Source organism: Miniopterus schreibersii (genome assembly GCF_964146895.1).
Source record: "Miniopterus schreibersii genome assembly, chromosome: 8".
Taxonomy (NCBI): domain Eukaryota; kingdom Metazoa; phylum Chordata; class Mammalia; order Chiroptera; family Miniopteridae; genus Miniopterus; species Miniopterus schreibersii.
In genome coordinates, this window is record NC_138109.1 from 59,273,305 (window position 1) to 59,300,962 (window position 27,658).

General features: G+C 35.7%; 1 protein-coding gene across 4 annotated transcripts in view; it reads right to left on the reverse strand.

Annotated features, from left to right (window-relative positions):
* Positions 1–13: 13 nt before the first annotated feature.
* GLMN (glomulin, FKBP associated protein) overlaps positions 14–27,658 on the reverse strand; it is a 29,761-nt gene continuing 2,116 nt past the window's right edge. For 3 of the 4 annotated variants that reach the window (XM_081144439.1, XM_081144440.1, XM_081144441.1), the window contains exons 4-19: positions 26,036–26,152; positions 24,772–24,880; positions 23,449–23,689; positions 22,081–22,183; positions 16,345–16,532; positions 14,562–14,615; positions 13,175–13,205; positions 12,679–12,768; positions 11,432–11,473; positions 11,253–11,326; positions 9,600–9,684; positions 8,988–9,094; positions 8,171–8,234; positions 1,384–1,507; positions 271–353; positions 14–165 (exon numbers count right to left, since the gene is read on the reverse strand). In XM_081144439.1, coding sequence (XP_081000565.1) covers positions 49–165; positions 271–353; positions 1,384–1,507; positions 8,171–8,234; positions 8,988–9,094; positions 9,600–9,684; positions 11,253–11,326; positions 11,432–11,473; positions 12,679–12,768; positions 13,175–13,205; positions 14,562–14,615; positions 16,345–16,532; positions 22,081–22,183; positions 23,449–23,689; positions 24,772–24,880; positions 26,036–26,152 — 1,629 coding nt within the window. In that variant the 3' untranslated portion in view covers positions 14–48. The remainder of the gene's footprint in view (positions 166–270; positions 354–1,383; positions 1,508–8,170; positions 8,235–8,987; positions 9,095–9,599; positions 9,685–11,252; positions 11,327–11,431; positions 11,474–12,678; positions 12,769–13,174; positions 13,206–14,561; positions 14,616–16,344; positions 16,533–22,080; positions 22,184–23,448; positions 23,690–24,771; positions 24,881–26,035; positions 26,153–27,658) is intronic. The other variant, XR_013999334.1, reaches the window with a different exon arrangement.

Genomic DNA, 27,658 nt, shown 5'->3' on the forward strand with positions numbered 1-27,658 from the left:
AATGGAAAATATAGTATTTTACTAATTTTTATTTAAGAGATGGAGCTTTCACTTTATCCCAGTATTTTCTTCAGAGGTAGACTTTGTTTTTATTTCAATGAGTTCTTCTACTCGAGCCAGAACACTTTCAATCAAATCAAATGTGAAAAGTGCTGAATGTAGGACCTGCAATGCCAAGAAAATTTGGAGTTAAGTCTGCATTTAAAACAAAACAAAGTAAAAAAAGAAAAGACTTCAGGTGGAAGTGGCTCAGAAAAATTTTAGATCTACCTTAAGCTGCATTTCAGGAGGCATATTAGGGATCTCTTCTCCACCTACAGTTACAGAACAAAAATCTTTACACTTCTGGGCTTCTATAAGAAAAGAAAAAAAATCCTGTCATGTTTAAATATTAAAACAACTCTCAAGTTTCAATAATAAATTTATAAGTTACTTTCATCATTCCCTTATTTAAAAAATATGTCGGTTATTTGTATAAGTTAAGTTTAATAGCTCAGGGTATGCTTAAATCAAGCTATTAGCAAATATAACTATCAAAGTTCTGTAACATGTGAATTAATGTTTCTCTAAGTGACTAGCATTATTTTGGCATGTATAGCATGAATGAAAATTTATAAACATTTTCTTCAGTATATAATCAGAATTATACACATTACACCAAAAAAAAAAATTTTTAATAATGCCTATAGAAATATTACCATAGTTATATGGAAATAATCACAAGATTATTGTAGTAGAATTGCTGACCTTAAAAAGTAATTCTGGCCCTAGCCCATTTTGCTCAGTGGTTAGAGCATCAACCCACAAACTGAAGGGTCCCGGGTTCCATCCTGGTCAGGGGCACGCTCCTTGGTTGCAGGTTTGATCCCCAGCCCTGGTTGGGGTGCATGTGGGAGGCAACTCATCGATGTCTCTCTGACATTGATGTTTCTCTCTCCACTCTCTGAAAAGCAATGGAAAAAATGTCCTTGGGTGAGGATTAAAAAAAAAAAAAAGTAATTCTGGACCCAAGATTCTTTTTTGTAATTTGTAAAGATTTACTTGAGGATGGGTGGACCAAACAATACCTAAGGAAATACAATGATATCCAAACAGAAACACTTGTATTACAATTAGATTCCCAACTAGGACTTGAGATTTTTTAAACCAGAATATGTTTCAATTTGGTTTAAATCTTTAACCCAATTTCAGTGTTAACTGGCTTACAGATCTGCTACGAATCATTTTAATTATAAATAAAATGACTTAGCTGTCATGGTTCCTTGTTTGCTATAAATTAGACAAGTGCAAGATTAAAAAGTTCTGTATTTTAAATATAAATTGCAGTTTTAAAATCTGACTAATTTTTAGACCTAAGCAAAAATGAAATTGCACATTACCAACCTTGGCTATTTTCTTGGCTATTTTTAATTTCTGCTTCATAATGTGCTTTTGACATATTAAGTCCTGTATGGAGGGGCTTTAAGAAATTATTCTCAATCTTTCCAAGTTCTGTCCATAATCCAGTCTGTTCAGAAGAATGAATGAAAGAATTAGTTATTTGGTTCAACAATTAGATTGTCTTTCCAGGTAGAGTTTACTGTTTACTAATACATCCATTACTACATCTAGTTATTTTACACGAATACTAATCAAAACAAAACTTCACTTTGGTCAGTGCACTCACTGCTGTGCCATTTGGGCAGCTCCAGGTTTTGAGATCTCTAAGAAGTTTTATCCATAAGAAAATTATCTGAGGATAATACACATGTTCTAAGACATTTCTCTTTCCCTATAAACATTCCCACAATGACTCTACTTTATATATTCCTTCAACTCTTGATTTTTCCATTGATACCCTTGTCACAGACCTAGTTCTAGAGGGTTCTTTCTTTCCTTGTTGATGGAAACTTTTCTAACACAAAGCTGATACGGATGTTCTTGGTGATAAATGTACATGGAGATTTTACCTACTTAGGACAGCTTAGGTTTATTTGGTCATACCTATGAGAGGTTTTTATTCCAAGAGCATTTCTTCCCACAGTACTAAGGAAGGAGAGTCATAAAGTCCTAAATACAGTTTATTGGTATTAAGTTTCCAGGTACTCTTTACCAAGGAAAATATCTTATGTTAAAAAAAAAAGGAAACAGGAAATTCTGGTCAAGATGGTGGCATAGGTAAGCACGGTACCTAAATCCTCCCACGACCACATTAAAATTACAACCGAACTATAGAACAACTGTTCAGAACTGCCTGAAATCCACTGAACAGAAGTCCTACAACTAAGGTTATAAAGCAGCTGCCACACTGAGACTGGTAGGAGGGGTGGAGAATCGGAGTATTAATTTATATAATAGTTTATGTTCTGGTACCAGTCAGAAAGGAAGAATACATTACAGCCCTTGCTGATGTGGCTCAGCTGGTTGGGCATCATCCTATGCACCAAAAAGTTACTAATATATTCATTTTCATTGGACATTTAGTTTTGAGGAAACTATTTTACATAATCTTTAAAGTCTTATATTTTCTTTTTAAAATGTGCCTCAAATGAAGTCAAAGTTTACTAATTACAGAGTCAATATATTTCTGAATATTGTCACTATTTACGGTTTCAGATCAGCAGCTCAACTTGAACATGGTTATGTATTTTTTACTTCTTTTTATCTCCTAATAAAAAAGATTGAGTGTAATTTTATACATGCCGGATGAAAGTTTTGCAACTGTCATGAATTTGAGAAAACAAGTATCTTCCTCAGTAAAATTCATTCTGAAAATAGGTTATTAAAATAATTTGATTGTAAAACTTAATTTTACAGACAGTGGGTACATTTAGCTTCACAACTAACTACATATTATATTACTATAAAAATAAAAATGTACAGTGTTAGCTCTTCTCCTCTGGTAATGGTCAAACTGACCATTAAATACATCAAAAGAGATGTTGGTAAGCAATACACAACATCTTAGTCCTAGACAATTTGTCGTATTCCCTCTCCACTTGCTCACATTGTTCTTTGTAATTGGCCACAAAACTTGTTGCAATATCCGTAACTTTTATTAAAAATCTGTACAAGCAAACTAGTATTTTCAATTATATAGTATTCCATTTTGTAAAAATTGCTGGTCTGACCCACTGAACTGACTTAGTGACTCAATATGTTTGGTTATGATCAGAAGTTTGAAGAACACGGCTCTAAATAATATACCTATTGGAGGAGTTGGTGAGTCAGGGTAGTCATTCTTCAGCTTTATTGGATAATGCCAAATTGCTCTCCAAAAGGGAGTATACCAATTTGCTTCATTGCTGTTCCATATCCTCACCTATGCTATCCACCTTTTTCATATTTGTCATTCTGATGGGTATGAAATGGTATCTCACTGAAGTTTTAAGTTGTATTTCCATAAACACTAGTGATACTGGGTCTTGTGGTTATTAGCCATTTGGATTTCCTCATCTGTTGGTTGCCTGTTCAATATCTGTATCCTTTGCCTATTTTTCTGATTTGTGGTCTTGTTTCTCTTGCTTTATAGTTATTTAGGTATTTTTTATACTAATTATTAGATGGAGGGATGAAGATTTTTTCTCCCTCACTGTGACTTTTTTAGTTTGTACACATTTTCTTTTCTTGAATAGGTCTTAGTTTAAATGTCATTATTTCAGTCTTCTTGTTAGTACATACTATTCTTGTCTGTTTTGGTATTAAGGTCATATCTTATTAAATAGACTCACAACATTAGTTACAACTATTCTTTTTCTAGCCTTTGCAACATTTTATATAAAATTTGATTATCTGTTTCTTGAAATTATGATGAAATTATTTGACTGATTTCTCTTAAGATTGTGATAGTTTTAAGTTATATTTTCTAAGATATTCCATTTCACTTAAGTTTTCAAACTTACTGGTATGTTTTCATGTAAGTTTCATACTATTTTTCAACCTGTGCTGTATTAATTATACTTGTTTTTAACATATGTGTCTTCATAAATTTGTGAAATCTTGCCGGAAATTCATTAATAATTTTATATTATTTTCTAATACAAGCATTTAAAGCTGGAAACTTTTCCTTAAGTATCACTCTTAGCCATATCCCACAAGTTTTAACATATAGCATTTCGTTATCATTCAGTTCTAAATAGTTGATATACTTTTATCATATCTCATAAAATAGATTTTATTCATAACTCATAATATGTAGAGGTTCTCAAACTAAGTTAAAAATGCAGATTTCTGTGCTTTACGCATAGGCTTTCATTAACAAGATTTGGGGCTGAACCTAGAACTTTGCATTTGTATATACATAAAAAAAAAAATACCCAGGTGATTTTGATTAGGAATATCTGTTGAGAAACAATGATCTAGAATGGCCCTGTCCAATGCCAATGAGGAACTGAATTTTTAACTAAAATTTAAAAATTAACTTAAAATCTAAATAGTACTATGTGGCTACTATCTACTATATTGGACAGTACAAATCTAGGTCTTTATTACGACCTTAGTTGTTTTTAATGGTAGTAATTTAATACACAGCCCGTAATCATAAAACTTAAAACACGGTAATAAAACCACATGCCAAAATTAGGCTAATTTTTTGCCCATTTTGTTCAGCATAATTCCACAATCTTTCATATGATGAACAACAGAAGTATTTTTAGAAGCATGTAGGAGTGAAGAAGCTATGGAAATAAGAATATTTTCTCTCTTCCCCAGCTGGTGTTGCTCAGTGGCTGAGCATCTTCCCATGCACCAAGAGGTCACCAGTTCAATTCCCAGTCAGTGCACATGCCAGGATTTCAGGCTCAATCCCCAGTACTGGGCATGCAGGCAGCAGCCAATTGATGTTTCTTTCTCTCTCTCTCTCTAAAATAAAAATTAAAAAAAAAAATTTCTCTCTCTAACATTAAGATTACGAAATCTTCTAAAAAAACTACAAAGAAAATAATTTTAAGATTGAATGTCTAGAAAAAGTAACTCAATATCTTAAACAATTAAAAGGATAAAAATTTGAAATGCTCACACATGCTTGCTTTTTCACCCAAGTAGTCTCACTGATGAAGTAGTTCTTAAATCTTTTCAGTTCTAAAGCTTAACTATATATTCCAAAATTCACTGCAGCCTATCTCACAAAAGGAAGACTAGGCAGTTCTACACCACAATGAAATTTACTGCCAGAACAAATATGGACCTTGCAAAGGACACTGTCAACCATGGTAATGAACAAATAAAAAGAAGGAAATTCATGAGACCCAGTTTCCCCCTTCCTCCCAATTTGTATATGATTTGTTATTTATGAAGTAAATTGGCTCTGCAAATGACACAAAAGGGGCATGCTTTAATCTTGGAGAAAGAAAAAATTTAAATGAGAACCCAAAATATGGATGATATAGAATTATATGTATATGTGCCAGATACTTAGTTTTTCTCCTAAATAAAAAACATGCATACATTACACAACTCAAATTTTAAAAATTTCTGATACTTATGGCCTTGACTACCTCACAGTGCCTCCCTTGACTTTGCTTTCATTCTACATATTACGATCACAACTTATTTAAGAAAAAGAATAGGTGTAAGAAGGCGGATGGGAAGGATATGAGTAGAAAGGACAAAGGTTAATACAATTATTATAGGCTATGAATTAGAGTATTATTGCAATTCAAAACAACTAACCCATATTTAAAGATACCTCCCAAATAATAGAGAACATTAGGTATAAAAACTAAGCTGGTTTTACCAGTAGAGGTGGAGGTTCAAAGTGCAGGAGAAGGTGCCTATAACTTATGCAGAGTTAAAGAGACATGAAATAGTAGGATGAGGAGGGGAATGACTCATGAAGAGTGTAAGTCAGCTGACAGTGACCCAAAATAGCAGCAAAAGAAATGGATTATTATTCAATTATGAATCACTTTGTTTTGTATTGAACAATTCTTATTTAATTTTCCTATACACCTTTCTGAATTGCTTTTCATATGACTAGTTACCTTCTCAGCATGCTTAACTGCTCAAAAACAAGTACTGGTAGGAGTCCTTTTGAATAGAACTACCCACAATTCAGAATCACTAGAGTATTTTGTTTCTCCTTTAATCAGAATTTCTAAAAACTCAGAAGCTGTCATTTTTTAATTAACCATAGCAAACAGTTTTGCCTCTCACTGATACACACGACCTGTTGCACTCAGGAGAAACACTTCCATGATGAACAGGCTCTTACGCTGCCTGAAAGCTGTCAGTTTGACATCGTGGACTGGGTTTTTTGTTAATTTCCTTGATATGATAATTCTTATGGTAATTTGCATGGCAATAATATTTTGGAATAGTTGATCTCTAAGGAAAAATTTTTTAAATCATTAAATAAGAAAACAATCTTACAAGCTGGTTATACCCTTTTCTTCACCATATAATGTTCAAGCCAAATAACAGTGAAGCATTAGCTGTGAATATCACAGCTGACATTGCACAATGCTAAACTGCTCTGTCTTCCATCTCTAGGCAGAGGTCCATCTGCTCCCCCTAGGCTCCATACCTGATAAATCAGCTTTTTTTTTTTTTTTTTTTAATATATCTTTATTGATTTCAGAGAGAGGAAGGGAGAGGGAGAGAGAGAGATACAAACATCAATGATGAGAGTCATTGACTGGCTGCCTCTGCAAGCCCACAAACCTGGGCATGTGCCCTGACTGGGAATCGAACCTAGATCTCCTGGATCCTAGGTGGATACTCAACCACTTAGCCATGCCTGGCTGGGCTAAATCTATCAACTCTTAATCAGGAAGATTCTTTGTCTTCCAATCAGGCAAATCAGATCATCTGTAGGTATGGCCTTTCTGGATTACTGAAAAAGTAAACTCATACCTCACCCTAAGGACACCTTCCTGAAGAAGGGCCTCCACTGATGTTGCATTTTACTTTTATCAGAAGCTCCTTTACCAGTTAGGATTTAGTTTTTGATTCAAAGGTTGTGGCCACTAGATGTGTCCTTGTGCAACTTAACGATCCTTCCTGTGCCTATGTTACCTATGAAAAGTAGAAAATAAAAGTACTTAGAGCATTATGAAGAATAAATGATATATAGCACCTGGCCAGAACAGTGGTTCCACTGGCAGGGCGTGTGGAGAGGTGTGGAGTGATGAGGTCAGAATTAACTGGGAAGGAAAATGGAACTTCAAGTGATGACAGTAATGTTTTATATTTGATAAGGATTTGGGTAATACACCTCTATCCATTTGTTAAAAATCAGTGATCGCTTTAACATCCTTTCAACTTGGCTGTACATTTGAAAATTTTCACAATACAATGTTAGAAAAGAAAGCACCCTGGTGCAGAGAGCACATAACTATGCTAGGCTGGTGAGGGATGATGAATAGGAGGTCAAACCACTGAATGGACCAGATTTCATCAAAAGGGAAGCAAACTGCTACCTCTCTCATGTACTTTTCATAACAAATCACAATTTACTTAAATTTTTAAAAACAAATTCTTCGTCATTTTATAAAAAGTCAGTTACTTTCATTTATTTCTAAAAAAGAAACAGATAAACAAGTGATTCGTGTAGTTAACAGACATGACACACAGGGAAAGCAACTATTAGAACAGAGTGGGTGAAAAAGAAGGTATAAAGCAAATATAATTCTAGTGTATGACACATCTCTTTTCTATTTCTTGAACACCTCTAATGATGCACTACTGAAATAGTTTTCTATTTCTTGAACACCTCTAATGATGCACTACTGAAAACAAATCCCACATCCTACACTTTATTCAAAGGTGCTGTTAACAGGTTTTAGTGCTGAAAATGCTTCAGTTTGTCGTGTCTGATGAGGGGACTTCAAATTATCAGATGGTTTTATACATCTCAGACTGAAATCATGACTTGGAGGTGGAGGCAGCTGAACAAGATACCCAAGTATATGTTGAGCTCCAAAAGATTAGTTGACTTAGGGCTTCAAACTTACCTACCTACCAGGTCTATGCACTGCTTAGAGCAAGAGAGCAGAAGTACAACAGGAAAAGGAAAGGGAAGCTGGATGTGGGAATTAACTTCGGAGTTCAGAATAACTGTTGGCACTTTCTCCAGCCTCTGTGGCTGAGCAAGATATGAAACACTAGCATAAGTAGATATTGATATGAAAATCTGAAACACTCCTTATGTATTTTGAATATACTCAGTTTCTTTTTCAAAAAATTTACTTACTTGATTGTCACTTTCATTATCTTTGATAACCAAATACCTCAATAAATTTAATGAAGCCATTATCCTGTTAATTAAAAATATAGAATTTGTTACTCATAGTACAGTTTTGAAAAATCAACAGCTATTTCAATGAATAAAGTAAGCTAATACCTAGGGTATATTTGTATAATTATGTTTGCCTTTAAAAGTACAATTGACCCTTGAACAATGCAGGGGTTAGGGTTGCCAAACTCTGCACAGTTGAAATCTGTGTAATTACGTATCCTCTTTACCATAGCTTTTGGAGAAGTAGTAACTCATCACTCCTGTTCTCCAAGTTCACAAAATACAGCTGTGAAAAATACTATTCTTTTTTTCCCCCAAGGAAGCCTTGTTATCCTTAATATTTATCATCTGCTGCTTCCTGAACTTTAAGTTTCCTTTTATAAATGCTTATAATCATTCCTCAAAATCCACTCAAGTATAATGAAAGTGCGATTACATGCTCTATATGAAAAAACGTGCTAGAAAACAAAATAAAACCTAAACGCATACGCTTTGTATAAGTTGTACTCGTGAAATGCCTAATTTTTAGTCAGCAATGCTGTAGTTGTAAATCTCTGTTAACTGTACTGAAATGCTAGGTATGTTACAGGTACAAAATAATACAGTTGGTAATACTTCTAGAAAGGATTTTTTATTATGTTTTTACATAGTACCTAATTAAATATTAAAATCTTTATGTAATTTTAGGAATTAACAATAGATCACATAAAATCATAGGAAAATACAGTTTACTCTCAGTTTACTATGTGAACCTTAGTAATGATCACCTCACCTATCTGAGTTTTGCAGTAGATCTGATTCAGCACCCTCTGGGAGAAAGAGTACCAAATCTAGAAGGGAAATTAGCTGTGGTCCCGTAAACCATTTGTTATGTGTTCTCTGTAAAGCAAAAGAAAAACTGAGAGAGGTCTTAATAAATGTGTTTTCTAACATCTTGATACTACAAAAAGAAACTATTACACATTTAAAATACATATTTTTTAACTTTAATTTCCATTCTGTCCTTTACTATTTCCAGACACCTAGAACAAACTGCCAGTTTGTGAACACTGGTGCATTCTTTCTCTCTTTCTTTTCTATATGGAATCACTGAGTATTCACAAACAGATTAGACTTCAGTTTCCATTACTATTTCAGAAGTGTACAGCAAAACAAAAAGAAGTCATGTTATCAGCATAAAGAACACAATTTAAATCTATAATTAAAGAAGTTTCAAAATTAAGGTTTTAAAAATACAAACAGTGGAAATGAAGAAAAAAATACCCTAATACTAGAAATAGAAAAAATCCATAGGGCAAAATCCACATTAATGTATTCCACAAATAAATAAATATATCCTACAAAATAAATAAATTGATAATTAATACCTTAGCTATGCTCTTACCTTTAATGATATGTCAATTTGATTTTTGATATTTTGAATAATGAAGGCCTCCACACCTGAGTGATTACTTGTACTCAATAAGCACCTTGAAAGCAAAATTACAATGCATTTGAAATTCTCCTGGACTATATTACAATGATGACACAAATTTTACAAATTCAAATGGGCCATGTGTTATTTCTAGGAATACACAAACCAGTGAAGACAATTAGCAAGGTGGTTAACCAATTACAAAGTCACCTATTACGGTTATTGCTCTGACTAGTAAATTCTATTTTAACTGGATTTTTCCAACAAGAAGCTTCTATCAAATTGAATTTGAAACTTTTTATGCATATATTTGCAATGATTTAATATGGCAAGAATGAGCACTAGTATAATTACCTAGAAACTCCCCAAATTATTCCCTGTGAAAGTAACTAGTCTGGTTAGACTAATTTAATTGCAAAGAAAGGAAACTCAATCTGACTAGCTTAAGGAAAAAGGGGGATTTCTTGGTAGGAATACAAAAATTGAGATTTCATAAACCTGCTTTGAATCTATCAATAGAAATGAAGAAAAGACGACTTCCTAGCACTTTAACAATGCCCAAATCTGTTTTTAACTTAACTGATTTTTATTACCTAGGTGTCAATAAAATAAGTTCTGCAGGCCAAATTCAGCATGCTGACTATTTTACTGGAACCTTCACTACAAAGACAAAATTGAGCAGTTGAAATAGAGACTGGCACATAAAGCCTATATTTACTATTTGGCCTTTTACAGAAAATTTGCTTTTTTTTTAAAATTTTTTTTTGGGGGGGGGGGAGAGAAACATCAATATGAGAGAGAAACATTAATTGGCTGCTTCCTCCACGATCACCAGCTGGAGATCAGGCCCACAACTCTGGCATGTGTCCTGACCAGGAATCGAACCTGCCACCTTTTGGTGCACAGGATGATGCTCTAACTAACCGAGCCACACTGGTCAGCGCAAAATTGGCTCTTCTTTAACTCAGAAAGTTAGCTTTCCCCTCAAACAGCACTATTAATAAGTTCTACTGTTAACGTACAGTGAATAGTCTATCAATGACTCCAGAGCCATTAATTTCAACTGTGAATAATGGAAATTATTGACATATGTAAAGATCTAGCAGGAGCCTTATCAATCTGTTTACTCTTTTAAGTCTTCTTTGGTTTTAGAGTAATTTAATTAACTGAATAAAAAATATATTATTCATGTAATTACATGTAAATATATATGTATCCGTAATATTTAATTAACCCTTCTCTCTCCATCAGATACGAGTATTATAATATGTCATACAAGTGGAGATGAATTACACATAAAACATACTGAAATACTGCCCAGCCAGGCATGGCTCAGAAGTTGAGCATTGACCTAGGATCCAGGAGATTGGGGTTCGATTCCCGGTCAGGGCACATGCCCGGGTTGCGGGCTCGATCAATGACTCTCTCATCATTGATGTTTCTATCTCTCTCTCTCCCTCTCCCTTCCTCTCGCTGAAATCAATAAAAGATGTATTAAAAACAGAACAAAACAAGACCAAAAAAAAATACTGAAATACTGTAACCTGGAATAATTAAATGGCATTAATTTGGTTTTCAATCAACCACACACTTCACAATTAACCAGTCTTGTATGATACATACCTAAATAAGGTATATTTGCCTTGAAAATCCAACTTGTTAATATACAGCTGAAGCATAGCCAAACCCTTTTTCCTCTAAAATAGAAGAAATCATATTGTTAAATAAACTGAATAAAGATTAAATTGTTTATTAAAATATCTCACTGTAACTCATTATTTAGTCCAAAAACATTTACATACCAATGTCTCATCAGGGCAAAGCGTCATTACTTTGACTAAGCCCTGGAAATAAAAAAAAATTGTTAATTCAGATGTGACTAGATTACATTGACCACAAAGAAACAACTATATCATCAATGGTAGATACTAAAAATTCAGAGAAGTGAGAGTAGGAAATTTAAAAATGAATTTTCCCCCAAGCCTTTCATTCCACTGTTATGTCTATAGGAAGCTAAGTATAACCTATTTTGAAAGTGATATTCAGTGGAGTGTTGCAGAGTTGAAAATTTAGAAGTGAATGCTAATTTTCAATTATGTCTTCAGTGGTCAAAACACGATACCAAACATGCAGAAATATAATCCATCATTAAAAATATTTAGGCTTAGCCCTTGTCGGTGTTCTCAGCGGTCAGATCGTCGGCCTGATGACTGAAGGGTCGCAGGTTCAATTTCCAGTCAAGGGCACAGGGCTGTAGGTTTGATTCCAGGCCCTGGTTGGGGCAAGTGTGGGAGGCCACCAATCGATGTGTCTCTCTCACACTGATGTCTCTTTCTCTCTCTCTCTCTCCCCCTCCCCACTTCCTTCCCTTCCACCCTCTAAAAATCAATGGAAAATACCCTTGGGTGAGGATTAACAAAAACAGTATTAAAAAATAAAATAAAATTTAGGCTTAACGTACTAACAAAAGCCATGTTTTTCTATTTAAATGGTGGAAGAACAAGTCTCTACATTGACATCTAAAGACCTACTTGGCTGTGACAACAAACAGAACTAGGCAAAATATATCCTAGGAGGAAAAAATAAAATTTTTTTTAGTAAGGAGTCAACGCATGCCTTGATGAAGCCCTGAGGACTTGAATTGTAATAAAAGTAAAGGAGCTTCATTTTCCAAGGTCCCTAAAGAAACAAAGTGTTAAAGAAGAAAGTTATGTTCTTCCACTAGATGCTAATGCTGTCAACTACGGTAGGCACTAGCCACACATAACAAATTTAAGTTTAAATAATTTAAATTACATTAAATTTAAAATTTAGTTCCTAGTCATACTAGCCACATTTCAAGTGTTCAGTGTGGCTAGTGGCTTTCATACTGTCCCGTATAGATAACAGAGCACTTTCACCATCGCAGAAAGTTCTGTTGGACAGCATGGCACTGAAGTTTTCAGAAGATCTGTATGGAGAAGGTAGGAGAGGAGTTTGAAAAGACCTTTACTTAAACTCAGAACAGGGAAGGGGTTATTTTTAAGATTAGAATCCACATTTCACTTACCTGCGGTACAGTAAGAAAACTCTTGATTTCTAAGTACTGGTGAAGTAGACTGTTGTCTTCCATTCTCAACAAACTAGTCTCCAAAAGATCCTACAAATTAAAATATAGTCATAAGTACAGACAGGGGTGGGCAAAAGGAGATTTACAGTTGTGTACACAAAACAGAGTTTACTCTTGTATTATTATTTATTTAAATTAAGAGGAAGGGAGGCGGGGGGAGAGAGAGAAATATCAATGATGAGCCTCCTGCATGCCCGCAACTGGGGATTGAGCCTGCAATCGAACCATGATCTTCTGGATCCTAGGTTGATGCTAAACCGCTGAGCCACACCCAGCCGGGCTTCTTGTATTATTATTATTCATTCATTATTGTATTATTTATTTGTATTATAACTGTAAACCCACTTTTGCCCACCCCTGTATATGGTAAAGCCAACAGCTGTATTTGTTGACATGACTATGTAATTAAATTATGATGGGTACAAACAAATCTTACCAGTCCTTTGGAGAAAACAGACTCTTCTGTTCTGGAAGAGAATATTAAAATTTACTGACATGATTTTCTACATTTCTTTAGAATGATTCTTCATTTTAGGAAAAATAAACCAAAAACTGAAATTTAAACACCTTAAAAATATGTATCATTACGGAGAAATTCTGATAAAAAAAGCAGTCAACGTTCTTAACCCATCTTTGTTTTGATTTGGTTACTGATAGCTAAACATGACCCAAACCAGCCCACTCAGGGCTCATTTCCTGGTATCAAACCAATAGATCTTCAAATAGTAAGTAGTAAGATATCAGTTATACCTGATACAATATATTGTATTTAATTTGGTTAATCCATAAAATCTTTCCGTTCTTTTTATACAAAAAAGTAAATGCTTTTCATTTTTGATAATATTTTTAAAAAGGTTTACAATCATTGTTAACTAAATATTTAACAATTGTGGCAAAAAAAGTATCTCATGCAAGTAGTCAGGAGTGTTATGTTTTCAGCTCAGCGACTAAACAGTTTGGAAATCTTAAGAATATAGACTTAAGATTTACATATTCTCATTGTATGAATATAACAAAAACTAAATAAAAAGAATGTAAAATCATTAAGACATACATAATACAGTAAATTTAGAGTTAACAACCACTTGGGCCAGGAGACCCTTGGAAACTCCTGCCTTGTAGGCTGAAGCTTGGATATTTGCCATGTTACAAATTTTCCTTCACCCGGGAAGAGATGGGGTTAACTGTCATTAGTGTTCCTAGAGGATAGTACTGAAAGGCCCTGACCTCAAGAGATACTTTAAACATGATATAGGAGAGGAAACAAAGCATATAGAGTTCTGCAAAATTCTTAAATATCCATTACTTTGTAATTTTTTAAAAGAGAAAGTCTTGCTTCTTAGTGTCTCAAATGAAAAAAGTTGAACATTACCACTGTCAATAATCTTAAATTTTAACAGATGGACTCCAGACACCCCCTTCCTTTTGAAGCAGTTCAGATTGTATCCATGAAGCAAAAACAAGGATTAACTGATTTTACTGACCACTCTTCCTTAGATGGAGGAGGCTATAGTGGAATAGAGGTATTTTAAATTACCAACTTTTGAAATAAGGCAAGAAACCTCAGAAGCAGAAGACTGGAAATCTCCTTATAAGACATTATTTTTATATTATCTTGGGTTTAAAATATAAGATTTTGATGTATAACCTTTGTGAGTCATTTCTGTTTCTGTTGTGCATATTTGCTTCACTGTTTTATAAAATAACCAATTAATTAATTAATTAATTAAGGCCTGGCAAAGAGAAGGTACTCTCCCCTGATCTTGACAAGGACTATTCTGGTACTACTACTTAATTCTGAGATGCCATGCAAATGATCTTACCTTTGCAGAAAGACTTCAACATGCCCCATATTAAACTGCAAAAGGTATGATGGGCTAAAAGAGAAAGAAAAAAACCCCACACATACACACATGTGTGTGCACATATTTTTAGAAATTTTACATACATACTGTTATGGTTCAATTGTGTCTCCCTCAAAAGATACGTTGGAATCCTAAACTCCACTACCTCTACCTCAGCATACAACCTTATTTAGAGATAAGGTCTTTTTTTAAAATTGGGGTAGGAATAGGCAGGGGCAGAGCAGGAACCCCCCACTCTGGAGGTAATCAAGTTAAAATTAGATCATTAATGTGAATCCTAATTGGATATGACTGGTGCCCTTTTAAAAAAGGGAAATGTGGACAGAGACATGCAGACAGGGACAGTGACATATGAACACGAAGAGAGAGAAGGGAGTATTACATCTGCAAGCCAAGGAACATCAAGGATTGCCAGCAAAACAACAGAACCTAGGAGATGCATGGGACAGATTCTCCCTCACAGCCCTCAGAAGGAACCAATCCTGTTTTTGGCCTTCAACTTCTAGCCTCCAGAACTGTGAAACAATAAACTTCTGTTTTTTTAAGCTATCCAGTTTGTGCTACTTTATTATGGTAGCCCTAGCAAACTAATATACATACTTAAGTCATTTTGGTGGTAGAGTGTAATTAAGAGTATAGGCTCTGGGGTCAGATAGAACTGTTTGAATTCTACCTATCCTGCTAATTAGCTGTATGGTTTTGGGTAGTATTTTAACTTGTTTAAGCCTGGTATTTTCATCTATAAAATGAGATAATGCTCTATTTCCTAGGATTAGTATACAGATTAGGTAATGCACACAAAACTGTCAGCATAGTGTTTAATACACGGTGAACATGCAAGTGGTGGCCATTATCGTAATCTTCACATACAAATAAATCCGGGGTACATTCGTACATAAATATACAAATGTACACAAAGGAATACACCCAAGGCCTGCAAGGCATATACATAATCCTAATTATGGACCTTAATGCCCAAGAGATATTACATTATAAAATTATATATTTATTTTAAAAATAATTTTGATAAACTTTATGGGAAAAGGACAAGGTCAAGCTAATTATAATAGGAAGATTCAACCTAAATTGGGTGGTGAAAGGAGGCTTTCCTTAGAAAGTGACATTTAAGGATAAAGATGGTTCTAAGCATCACAAAGGCCCTGCAGCAGGAAGGTTCATGACACATGGGAACAAGAAACCAAAGGGTCTGTTACTGGAGCACAGTAAACAAGAAAAAGGTGGTAGGGGGTGAACCAAGAGAAGTAGGAGATCATGCAGAAGCTTGTTTCACGTGAAGGGATTTAGACTTTATTCTCAGAGCAATAAACAGCCACTGAAGGGTTTTCATTAGGGGACTGATAAATACCCACTCAGGATTATATCAATAATTCAGTGAAAAGACGATGGTGATTTAGACTCGCCCAGGGGTAACTGGCCAGTTCCCTCCGTTATAGTTCAGGGTGGTCCTGACAGCTTCAAAATCAAGCCCAATTTAACACTTTCTCGCTCTTGTCGCTATCATTCCCATACGTCTATTTCAACAACAGCCCCACCCCATTTTCACCACTTAACTACTGACTTTAACAGATTACAGGCAGTATTACTTAAAATACAGAGGGCTTTTGTTTATACTTCATTTAAAATGTATCAGCAAACTAATAAACATAGATTAGACATTGGATAAGTGAGTGTGATGATACTCCCTTTAGAATACATGAATAAGCCAAACACTACCTCCTACCTTAAGACCATGGGCAGCTGATCGATGCTGATGCCCTGTACAAACACCAGGTATGCCAGAGAAGCCAGAGAGTCTGCTACTTGCTTGTCTTCTTCTTCCTCAAATTCAAGATAGTCCCAAGTCCTCTTTTTCTTTCCATGATTAAAAATCATTTTGGGGAAAGGGTATCCAATTGCTGATAAAAAACCCTGTGTGAGATGGATAAAAAAGGAAAGCTATAGCAGATAGACTCTAGTGTGCCCCTGCTCCATTCACATCCCACACATATCAACACCCCTTGAGTGTGGGTGGGACCTGTGAGAACTGCTTTTAACTAAAAGAATACAGCAAGATGCCTCCCCGTTATTGGCTTATGTTATATGGCAGAAGTGAAGGAATTTTTGCAGATGTGATTGAGGTCCCTGTGGTCAGTTGATTTGGAGTTATTGAAAAGGGAGACTATTATTGGTGGGCCTGACTTAGGTAGATGGTTTTAAAAACAGGGTCCAGGCCCTCCTTGAATCAGAAACTCACCGCTGCTGGCTTTAAAGAACTAAGTGCTATGTTAAGAGAGGGCCTATGGAGAAGGCTGTGTGGCAAGGAACTACAGGCAGGAGCTGAAAGTGGTCCCTGGCCAACAGCCAGCAAGAAAATGGGGACCTCAATTCTATAGCTTCAAGAAAGTAAATTTTGCCAACCTCAAAAAACTGAGTAGGAAGATGAAAAAGTTCTAGAGATTGATGGTGATGATGGTTGCACACCAATGTGAATGTACGTAATGCCACTGAACTGTATACTCAAAAATAGTGAAAACAGAAATTTTATGTTATGTACATTTTATCACTATTTTTTTTAAGTGCTTCAGAGATTTTTGAGAGCAATCTAGAAATGTGAGACACATATCATGAAATGACAATGACTCAGATGAAGAATACTCTAGGAATAATGCTCCACTGACCACTGTCTACCTATACACAGAGTGAGCACAGGAACACTGCTCAGTGGCAGCAAAGGTTGAGGAAATGAGGAAACATTGCTGATATCTCAGGTTATATGGGCTCTTGTATCATAATAGAGAAGCATTTCTGCATTAGTGGCTAGGACTACAGTTTTATCTTTTTTATTAAGGAGAGAAAAAGAGACTCAGAAAGTATACAGTCACTCCTATGCCTCTTACACTATTTCTACTTCTGGTATACTAGAAAGCACCGGACCTTCAGAATCTAAGGCAATTGATTAGAGTTTTGGATCTACCACTTACTAGCTGTGAGACACTGAATGTGTTACCTAACCTCTCAGTTTTCTTATCTGGAAAATGACATAATACATATTTACTAAGAAGCTCCACAAAAAAAGTACAAGAAAGTTAAGGTCACAACAAACTACTAATAGAAGTTAAAAGGGGATGACAAAAATAGCTAAATCGGAATGAGCACCTTCCACATATTCACTTATTTATTCAATAAATGCTTGAGTACTAGGCATTGGACTAGACATAGTTGGGGATTATAAAGACACATAAATCTTCTCCATCCTTCAGGGAGTTAAAATCTGCTGATCCCAGATGGCTCTTAAGTCATTTCAGAACACAAAAAGGAAGCATGGAAAATCATCCCGTCACAAGAGACTGCTATTCAGCTACCAGATGCTAAATATATATACTGCTGTACTGATTTTCAAAGCCATGCATTCTTGTTACAGCTGTAACACAAAAAGGTTCCTGTGTTCAGATTCCAAATGTCCTCTTAATCATGAAGCTCCATTTCTTGATTCAGCTGATGATGCTACATGTGTTTTCTCCCCAGAGTAAGGTTAGCCTATTTGAAAGTCATCCTATGCAACCAGATTCTACAGTGCTGCTCTGGATATCTGGGGTCTCCCTGTGTCCAAATCAGGGCCTTCACCATCTATCCACACACCATCCGGTAGGCTTGCTCAGACCCAGGACATACTTGCCACTCTGCAATTTTTCATGGTAGCCTCTGCCCTTTCAGAAACGTTCCTATGCTGCAGCCTTTGGGATATTCAAGCAGTTCTATACCAAAATAAGCTGTGCCAAAGGAGGGATGGCTGAGGCCATCAATCTCAAGTATGCCATACTTAGCACAGAACAGAAGGCACCTCCTCACCTCATCTCTTACTCTGATTTCACCTCTACTTCTTGACTACTTTGTGCTTCCTCACTGCTGGCTCTTTCTACTCATAATGCTCCTTCCTTCCACTGTGACCTTAGTATCTCTCTCCTACCCCTCAACCTCTGCACAGGATGTTTGCTCTAGCTCACTGATTTAATTAAACTTGATAGTTCTGGTGGGAGCTGCTCACGCCTCTTACATCGCAGAGCCAGGAAAGCAGCAGTGGAGAAGAGTGGTATGGGTAGAGGCTTAGTATGGGTTCTGCCAGCACTCAAGGAAAAGCACATTCTTCCTTTGAGGCAGATACCATACTGCCCTTTATTTGTCCTTTCCTCATGCTGACATCCTGGTCATTTCTCAACATGCACTGAAAATTTTGGTACCTGCTCACAATCTCTTTCTCTATCCAATTCCTGCTATGACTCTGGGAAAGCTGAATGTTCATGTAGATAACTCTCCTAACAGGCCAGCCTCATGGTTCTTGATTTCTAAATTCTAGAACTTCTGATCCATTTTGGCACCTAAATCCATCCTGGATCTCTGTCAACATTTGGAGCTATTATTCCATATTAGATACCTGAATTCCAGCATCTCATTTTCTTTTTCTTTTTTTTTTTTGTTTAAATTTTATTTTTGTTTAAAATATTAGATGTCCCTTTTTCTCCCCAATGACCCATTCCACCCTGTCCCATCCCCCTCCCCAGTCCCTCTCCCCACCATTGTCCATGTCCTTGGGTTGTGCATATATGCATATAAATTCTTTAGTTACTCTCTCCCCCTCCGCCCACCCACCCTCCTCCATCCCTCTGACATTTGTCAGTCTCATCTATGCTTCCATGTCATTGAATTTATTCTGTTCATCAGTTTATTAAGTTCTTTAGATTCCACGTATAAGCGAGATCACGTGATGTTTGTCTTTCGCTGACTGGCTTATTTCACAGCATCTCATTTTCTGACCACACCCTCTTATCTCCTTTCCTATCAACCTGCTTTTCTCCCTCCAGTCCTGCGATCCCTTCATTTTAATCTATCCATCTGCAGCCTCCTAATTCCCTTTCTTTCCCTATCCAACCAATGTACTATTGGTCATTTGAACTATCTGCAACCTCTATTTCCTTTAGCTGCATCTATCCGATAAAATGCTAGCCTTGGAAAAATAGCTATACTCTACCTTCTCTACTTCCACGCCCAGGCAGCTGCATGTAGAAAATCACACACAAAAACACAGCTGAGTGCTCAGTTCTAACTAATGCCTTCCTGGTCTTCCACCGCCTCTCTCCTCAGTGTTCCAAACCTTTAACACTTTCCTGAAGCTCCTTATTCAACCCCCACTTCTACTTCGTTATTCTTAAGAAATCTTCACCTTGCCCGGCCAGGCGTGGCTCAGTGGTTGAGCGTTGACCTAGGATCCAGGCAATCAGGGTTCGATTCCTGGTCAAGGCACATGCCCGGGTTGCGGGCTCAACCAATGACTCTCTCATCATTGATGTTTCTATCTCTTTCCCTCTTCTTTCCTCTCTCTGAAATCAATAAAGATATATTTTAAAAAATTTAAAAAAAAGAAATCTTCACCTAGGAATCTGAGGCCAGTGGGTCTGATTCCCCTCAACTACAATATTACATCCCTGCTACAAATTTCTCTCCATGCATACCCATCCTTACCTCCTGTCCTTGATCCCATGCCCAGCTACCTGCTCTCCTCAAGCCACATTTCTCAGTTATACCATAACCGTTCTCTTTCCCCCACTGGCTCCCACCCCTTCAGTCTATAAACGTGCTCAGTCCTCCTATGTCTTCTAGCGGTTGCTTCTCTTCCTTACTCTACCAGTGCTTTTAAAGGATAGTTTATACTAGTATCTCCTTTTTCTCATTTTTCACGCACTCTTTTATCCGCTCTGCTGATTTCTGTTTCTAATACTCCACTCAAACTGTTCTCGCTAAGATTACCAATGCGATCTTACTTCCTAATCCGACGGATGCTTTCCAACTCTTACGTCACCGGCTCTTTCTGTGGCACTTAACAGTATCAATCACTTTTTTCTTCCAGAAACTCTGCTACCCAGTTTCTGGAATATTTCTACCACCTCTTCCATCCTTCCTCCTTGGTCTCTTTGTTGGGCTCATCTTAAGTGCTGGTCCTCTGCAGGGTTCAGTCCTGAGCCCTTTTCTCACACTGATGTGCCCCTTTAGGTGATCTCATCTACTCTTAATCAAAATTTACTCCTTATATATGTATGTATATATATGTATATATATATATATAAAATAATTATTTTTTTAAATATATCTTTATTGATTTCAGAGAGAGGAAAGGAGAGGGAGAAAGAGAGCTAGAAACATCAATGATGAGAGAGTCATTGATCGGCTGCCTAGCCTGCAACCCGGGCTTGTGCCCTGACCGGGAATCGAACCCCGATCGCCTGGATCCTAGGCCAACACTCAACCGCTAAGCCACGCCCAGCCAGGCATGTTAGGTATATATTAAGAAATTATTGCTAATCTTGTTAGGTGTCATAACAACACTGTGGTTATGTTTTTTTAAAAGTCCTTACCAATTAGAGAAGCATACTTAAAGACTGTGGATGAAATGATGTATCTAGGACTTGCGATAAAACACTACAGCAAAAAAAGAGTGAGGGTGAAACAAGAACGGCAAAATGTTTGGCAGTAATTTAAAGCTGGGTGACGGGTACGTGAGGGTACATGACACTGTTCTCTCAACTTTTCTGAATGTTTTAAACGTTCTATAATTTAAAAAAAAAAAAGTTTTTTAAAGCACAAAATCCCCCTGCTCCTTGCTCTGTATTCTCTATTTCAATTACTGACACTGTCATCTGCCTGGTTTCCTAAGCATGAACCTTATGCATGACTTAACCTTTTTACTATTCTTCTAAATCAAATCAATGACCAAATTTTGTTAATTTTACCTACTATTAATTCTCCAGTCTGCCCACTCTTGTTCATCTCCACCACCATTTCCATACTCAGGCTCTCATCATCCTTACTTAACTCCAAAAAGATACCTAACTGGCTTCCCTACTTCCAATCTTATCTCAAGTAAGTTAATCCTCCGTTAAAGTGATGAATACAAAACACAATTTGATTACATCACTCCCAGGCTTAAAATCCTTTAACTGTTTCCAACTTTCATAGCCATCTCTCAAAGTTGGGTACATTTTTCTGATGGTGTTTATACTGTATCCAGGAGAGTATACTGTACTCTATCTAGCATGGGCAACAGTGAGGCAGCTCACACCTATATGTGCTCCTGGGAAAATCCTTCCATGCCATGGAATACTATTAAACTGATGGAAAAATATTCAAAATATGCTAAGAAAAACAAAGTAGATTACAAAAGAGTACATATAATATGATAGAATTTTTGAAAAAATTATATAATATATAAATGCTTATTTATTTATGATTATAAAAACCAAAAAAAGTCTGGGAGGTATTGCTATTATTTACATTTGGGTAATGTAACTATTGTTACTTATTTTCTTTTTGTTTACTGTGTTGTACAAAAAAATACATATTGCTTTACTAATAAATGTATCAACTTACATGCTCAGTACAGTACATAAGAATATAGCAGGATGACATTTCAGTTAGCTGTACTTACTATTATTTCAGATGCAAAACACCTTAAAGGATCATTTTCAGCATCTTCAGACTGCTCAGGGAATTGTGCTGTCAGCAAAGGGCATTTCAAGCTTTTGAAACAACTAAGGTATAAGAAATGGGTAACTATGAATACAGAAATTCCCAAGTATAAAATGCCTAGTTCCATAAACATATCTAAGTTAATTTTACATGAAAAACAACATAAGCACCAGTGGCTTGTCAAACTGGTGATGTAGGATCCTTCTTGCTAATAATGGAAAGCATGAGAAGAACTTGCTAGACTTAATGTAGTAAGATTCAGTTCCGAGTCTGGACTATATCAGTGGATACTGAATGTTTGTCTGGGGACCAGTGCTAGTCCACTATATAGTTTTTGATTACTTGAGGAAAAATCAGGATGATGTAGTAATTTTTTCATAAAGGTGTATTTATTTTATTTAGAAAATCAAACTATTCTGTGATTAAGCTGTTCCTATTTCTTTAGTTAAAATATATTTTCTTTTATGAAAAAAATGGGTTTTATAAGTAGTAAAAAATAATATTTTCATGTTCTAACCTGACAGAGTAGAGAGCTAACAGTAGTTTTAGTCTCTAAAATTTTTAAAATAAAATTATTGGTCCATGTAATTCAATAATCTAGTTCAGCACTGTACAATAGAAATATAATGCAAGCCCCATATAAAATTTAAAATTTTTTAGCAGTCACATTTAAAAAGAAAGAAAGAAGAGAAATTAATTTTGATAATTTAATCTTATTAACCCAATATATCTGAAATATCATTTCAACATGTTATCAGTTTTAAAAATTGAGGTATTTTAGTATTTTTTTTTTTTGTAACAAGTCTTCAAAATCCAAGTGTATTTTACACTTACAGCACATCTTAATTTGGACTAGCCATATGTCAAGTGTTTGAAGGCCATATTGAACAGTGCATCATTAGCCTATAATATCCCTGGAGTGAATGCTATTGGGTACTCCACTGCTGTTTTTGCAGTCAAGTTAGATATTCAACTGTCTGGTGCTTCTTCTGCTTTCAAAGGGAGAGTTAAAACACAATTTCCGTACAGCAAGACCAGATACTTTGAGCTACATCTATTTTCCCAGCTTCTATTATTCATTTACTATGATGAGTTAGGCAATTCATAAAAGAATACAAAGTAAAGTAAATTAAACAAATGGATTTTTGTTTTTAATTTTAAAAAATAGCAATGCCTCATTAAATGCCCATGTTATATCAACTGAACCTTATATTCTTTGAAAATTCAAAATTTGAAACTAGAGTTATATTTCCATTGCAAACAAACAAAATAACTGAACTATCAACTACTTAAGTCTACTGTGAAATGTTCTTAAAAATATACTTACAATTTCAGTAATTCATCCTTTAGCTTTTCATTTTCCAGGGAGTTTTTTGTGTCATCAATGACTTCTTCCACAAAAGGCTTCGTGAACTCTATTAAGGCCTTGCAACACTGACAAAGGCCATAGTCATCTGTTTGTATTTGTTCTTTTGAGTACGGAACAGGAAGAAGAGATAGTTGACTCCAAATGGTAGACAATGCTAATCCAACTGAATATGCCTTGTTGCTATGAAGTTTCTGTATCACTAAAACAGGGACCAAGTTGTTACTTGAGGTAGTCTCATCAAGCACACTGAACACGGGACAAGAAGTCCAGTTAATGTAGAATTATAACACACTTATTTTTTTTCATATTGCAACAACTCTGGAATCAGGACGTGACACAATAGTTTAATTGGCAGTATTTTTTTCCCTTTCTTAGCGGTGCATAAATAATGGAGCATCTTACAATTATGGCACTTTACAATGGATGCCATGAAGTCTTGTTTAGGGGTGTTTACAACAGGTTACATACTTAACACGGAAAAACTTTTTCCCATATATTTTGGTTGTTTTAAGTATAAAATAAGAGAAAGTATAAGGCAAACTATACTGTAAGAGTAAACTGTAAGGCACTGTAAAAATGGGAGCCTGAGTATTTCAAGTGGTATCATGCTGCTGGGCATTCACATTTAAAACAAATTTACTCTACTTTCCAATTGTGAGCCCTTCTATCAGACTCTGAAGTCATATGTAGGTCATAAAATTAAAAAGTAGTCTCTTCCCATGGATAAATACTGCCTGCTTTGGTTGCTAAGGCCCATTACTTGCCAATATGGTCATGGCCCTCAGCCATGAAGCCTTTCCTTCCCACACCTGTTGTTTCCTTCTTCACAGTCCTTCTGCTGTTTTCGACCCTAACCTCCCAATGCTGAGGGTGAACAATGCCCTGCCTGATACTGTTCCTAACCAAGATACAGGACTACCGCAATGCTATCAGACTGAGTATTGCAGACACCACAGAGGCAATCTTTTAAATACGTTTACAGAGAAAATTCTAGAATGTAAGTTGCAGATAGGAAGGTTAGGCAAAAAGCTTTAAGTTACAACAAAGTACATGAAATCTGGCATGACTGTCAACAAAATGTTTACTGGGTACCCACTGAGTCAGACATTGTTATCTTTCTATGAGCAGAAGGATTCCAACTGGCACTGCTATTACTAGTTTAAGCCGAGTACTCTATAATTAGTCATAAACTTTACTTCGGTATACTGTTGACATTTTGGAGTAATATCAAGGCACTTACACAGAAAATAAAAAACACGTAGATATCAAAATACTCATTACCTGTTTGTAATGGCTGAAGTAAAAGAAGAATAATTTGGGATATCTGTTTTCCAGAGGGCTCTTCAATCAGTTCAAGCAAACCCAACAATAATTCCTTTGGATTACATAACTATAAAAATATTCACAATTGAACCTGTTTAATACAAGTTGTATTTAAAGCCACATGATTACTATTTTTAAAAGAAGGCATATACTGAGAAAATATAATTATTTTTTGCTTAACAATAAAACCCCTCATGCAATTGTTAAAGAAATACAACAGCAAAACAGAATCTGTGATTGTCAAATCACTGTAAAACTAAAAAGCAGCAAGAAGTCAAAAATTAAAGGGTCTATAACAAACAACTACATTTTGGAGACTTCTATTCCTGGCCAAAGGAAAAGGTAAAGAAATGGGAAGGGAGAGTCTGATCACTAGAACTGAGGTTTCCTTTGAACTTTGCCAGTCTACTCTGAAGGCTGCCTCGGGTTCCCAGAGGTCCCAGCAGGTGGATCTTTTTATCTCACTTTGTCATGGTATCTAGATAAATGCAATCTCTTTCGTCCTTCCTGAGCAGATAAAACTTTCGTTGCCTTCAGTATCTTACTGCCTCACTTGCTTTGTGTTTTAAAAAGCCTTCATAGTTAATAAATAATATAAAGATGGAGTTCCCTCTTTCCAACTATATATTTGTTTATTTGCACCAATCTTTAAGTAGATTTTTCTAATGTCATTCTTCTCAGAATTTCTCTCTCTTGATCACCATTTTTGACTTAACACTATTAAGCTTTTACCAAGGGTTGCTTTCTAAAGTTGTCGGCCACAACTAATCCGCTCCCTATTCCTATTTTCACCGTGATCACTTGCATTCTAGGTTTTGCACATCCTTTTAGGGAACATACCACAGAACAAAGGGCACTGAGATTTGGTTCTAGTTCCAGTGTTGCCAAAAGATCAGTGTAGCCTTGAACTACTCTGAACTTTTAAGTTCCAGGTCTATACACTAAGCTACTTATTAAAAACAGAGCTTCTTAGGGCTCTCCTTGGAGATTCTAAATTAGTGGGTCTGAGATGAGGTTAGACAATTCTTATATCCAGAAAATTTGGGGAAACTGAAATGGACTTGCCCAGCCAATCTATAAGGTTACACCTTTCTTCAAAGAGTTCCCTCCTGTATTTTCACGAACAAAAAGCTTTCTCACCAGAAAACAAGCATTAAACATTAAAAAAAATTATAAAATACTGATGTGTAATGTGACAGAAAACCTAGTTTTGTTAACTTACCTTTACCAATAAATCAAGCACCAGAAAATATTTTCCTTTATCATCTTCCTTATTATTCCATAAAAGGCATCGAACAACAGGACCAACAAGATTCCAGCCCATATTCTTGATGATGACCTGTATTAATATTTTCAGAGTAAAACAAATGCTGCTATCTATAGGACACTCACAGTGAGCTTTCTTAACTTGGAGGAGCTTAGAATTTCCTCTAAATAGAAAAGATGAAGCAAGCAAGTGTACATCTCACCACTGACTTCCCAGAGTTGGCTGCTAACAGATAATATTTTACGATAGTTTTTAATACTTTCACTGAGAAGAGGCAAATGGACTTTACTTTTAATCAGGTAAGTTGGTTTTTCCCAAGATTTAAATAACTCCTCTAATTCCAACAAGAGCATTAATTTGCTTACTATGAGCAAGTACTTAACTTTCGTGGAGATTTTTACTCCCCTGATTCATAATGAAACCCAGCCAATGATCATAAATCTTTTAAAGTTCTTTGGATAATCTATAAATATATTATAATCAAGTAACTTATGTAAAGGAGAGGTGCCATTTCATTAATTTTCTCTCCTATTTTCAAAGATATTTCAGAATGCTTACCACACAAGTAAAAGTTTATAATTAGAGATTCACATTCATTATCAAAACCACTGATTTTCAAAACTATCAACAATATATTCCATTTGTCTGGCCTGCATTCTACTTCAACTCATCAATATTTATCAAGCATGTACTATGTCGGGTCCCTAGAATATTCTAGGTGCTATTATTAGTTTTATTATTAGCTAAAAGTAAGGTACTTTCAAAAATTATCCTCAAGGAGTTAAAGAAAACATTAAGTTTATTTTGGGCTGCAAAGGAACTGTAAACACATCAAAAACAAATGTTTTAAATAAAATGTCCTAATTTTTCTAAAAAAAGTTTTTTGAAATGAAAAAGGGATAAGACCCTTAAACTACTAAGAGGCTCTATAACAATGATGGAAAAGTTTTAGGAATCTCCCAAACACAATCAAGGTGCCCTGGATATAATCACAGGTCAACAGGACTAGACAGTGATAGCGATAAAGAAAACTTCTGTATAAATAAACAGCACTATAAATGAAAAAAAGAGTGTGTTCCTGGAAAGAAGATGGTCTTCCCTTGTGCAAGACGAGAAGTCCAAAGACAAAATCTGGCAGTGTTGCCAACAATGTGGCTGAGAGCCCGGCCGGGTGTGGCTCAGCGGTTGAGCATTGACCTAGGATCCAGGCGATCAGGGTTCGATTCCCGGTCAGGGCACATGCCCGGGTTGCGGGCTTGATCAATGACTCTCTCATCATTGATGTTTCTCTCTCTCTCCCTCTCCTTTCCTCTCTCTGAAATCAATAAAGATATATTAAAAACAACAACAACAACAAAAAAAAAACAACAACAAAAAACAATGTGGCTGAGAAAAAAGTGTTTCTGATCCCAGAAAGGTCCTTTCCCATTGTGGTGAATGGATTTCTCAGTTAATTGTAGCTGGATGATACTGATCAGTAAGGTTATCCAGCTCTACTCATGTCAAAATATTATCTTACTTCATACCTGGTTTTCTATACACATCTGGCTAGAGGAACAGGATGTGCTGATCACCAAA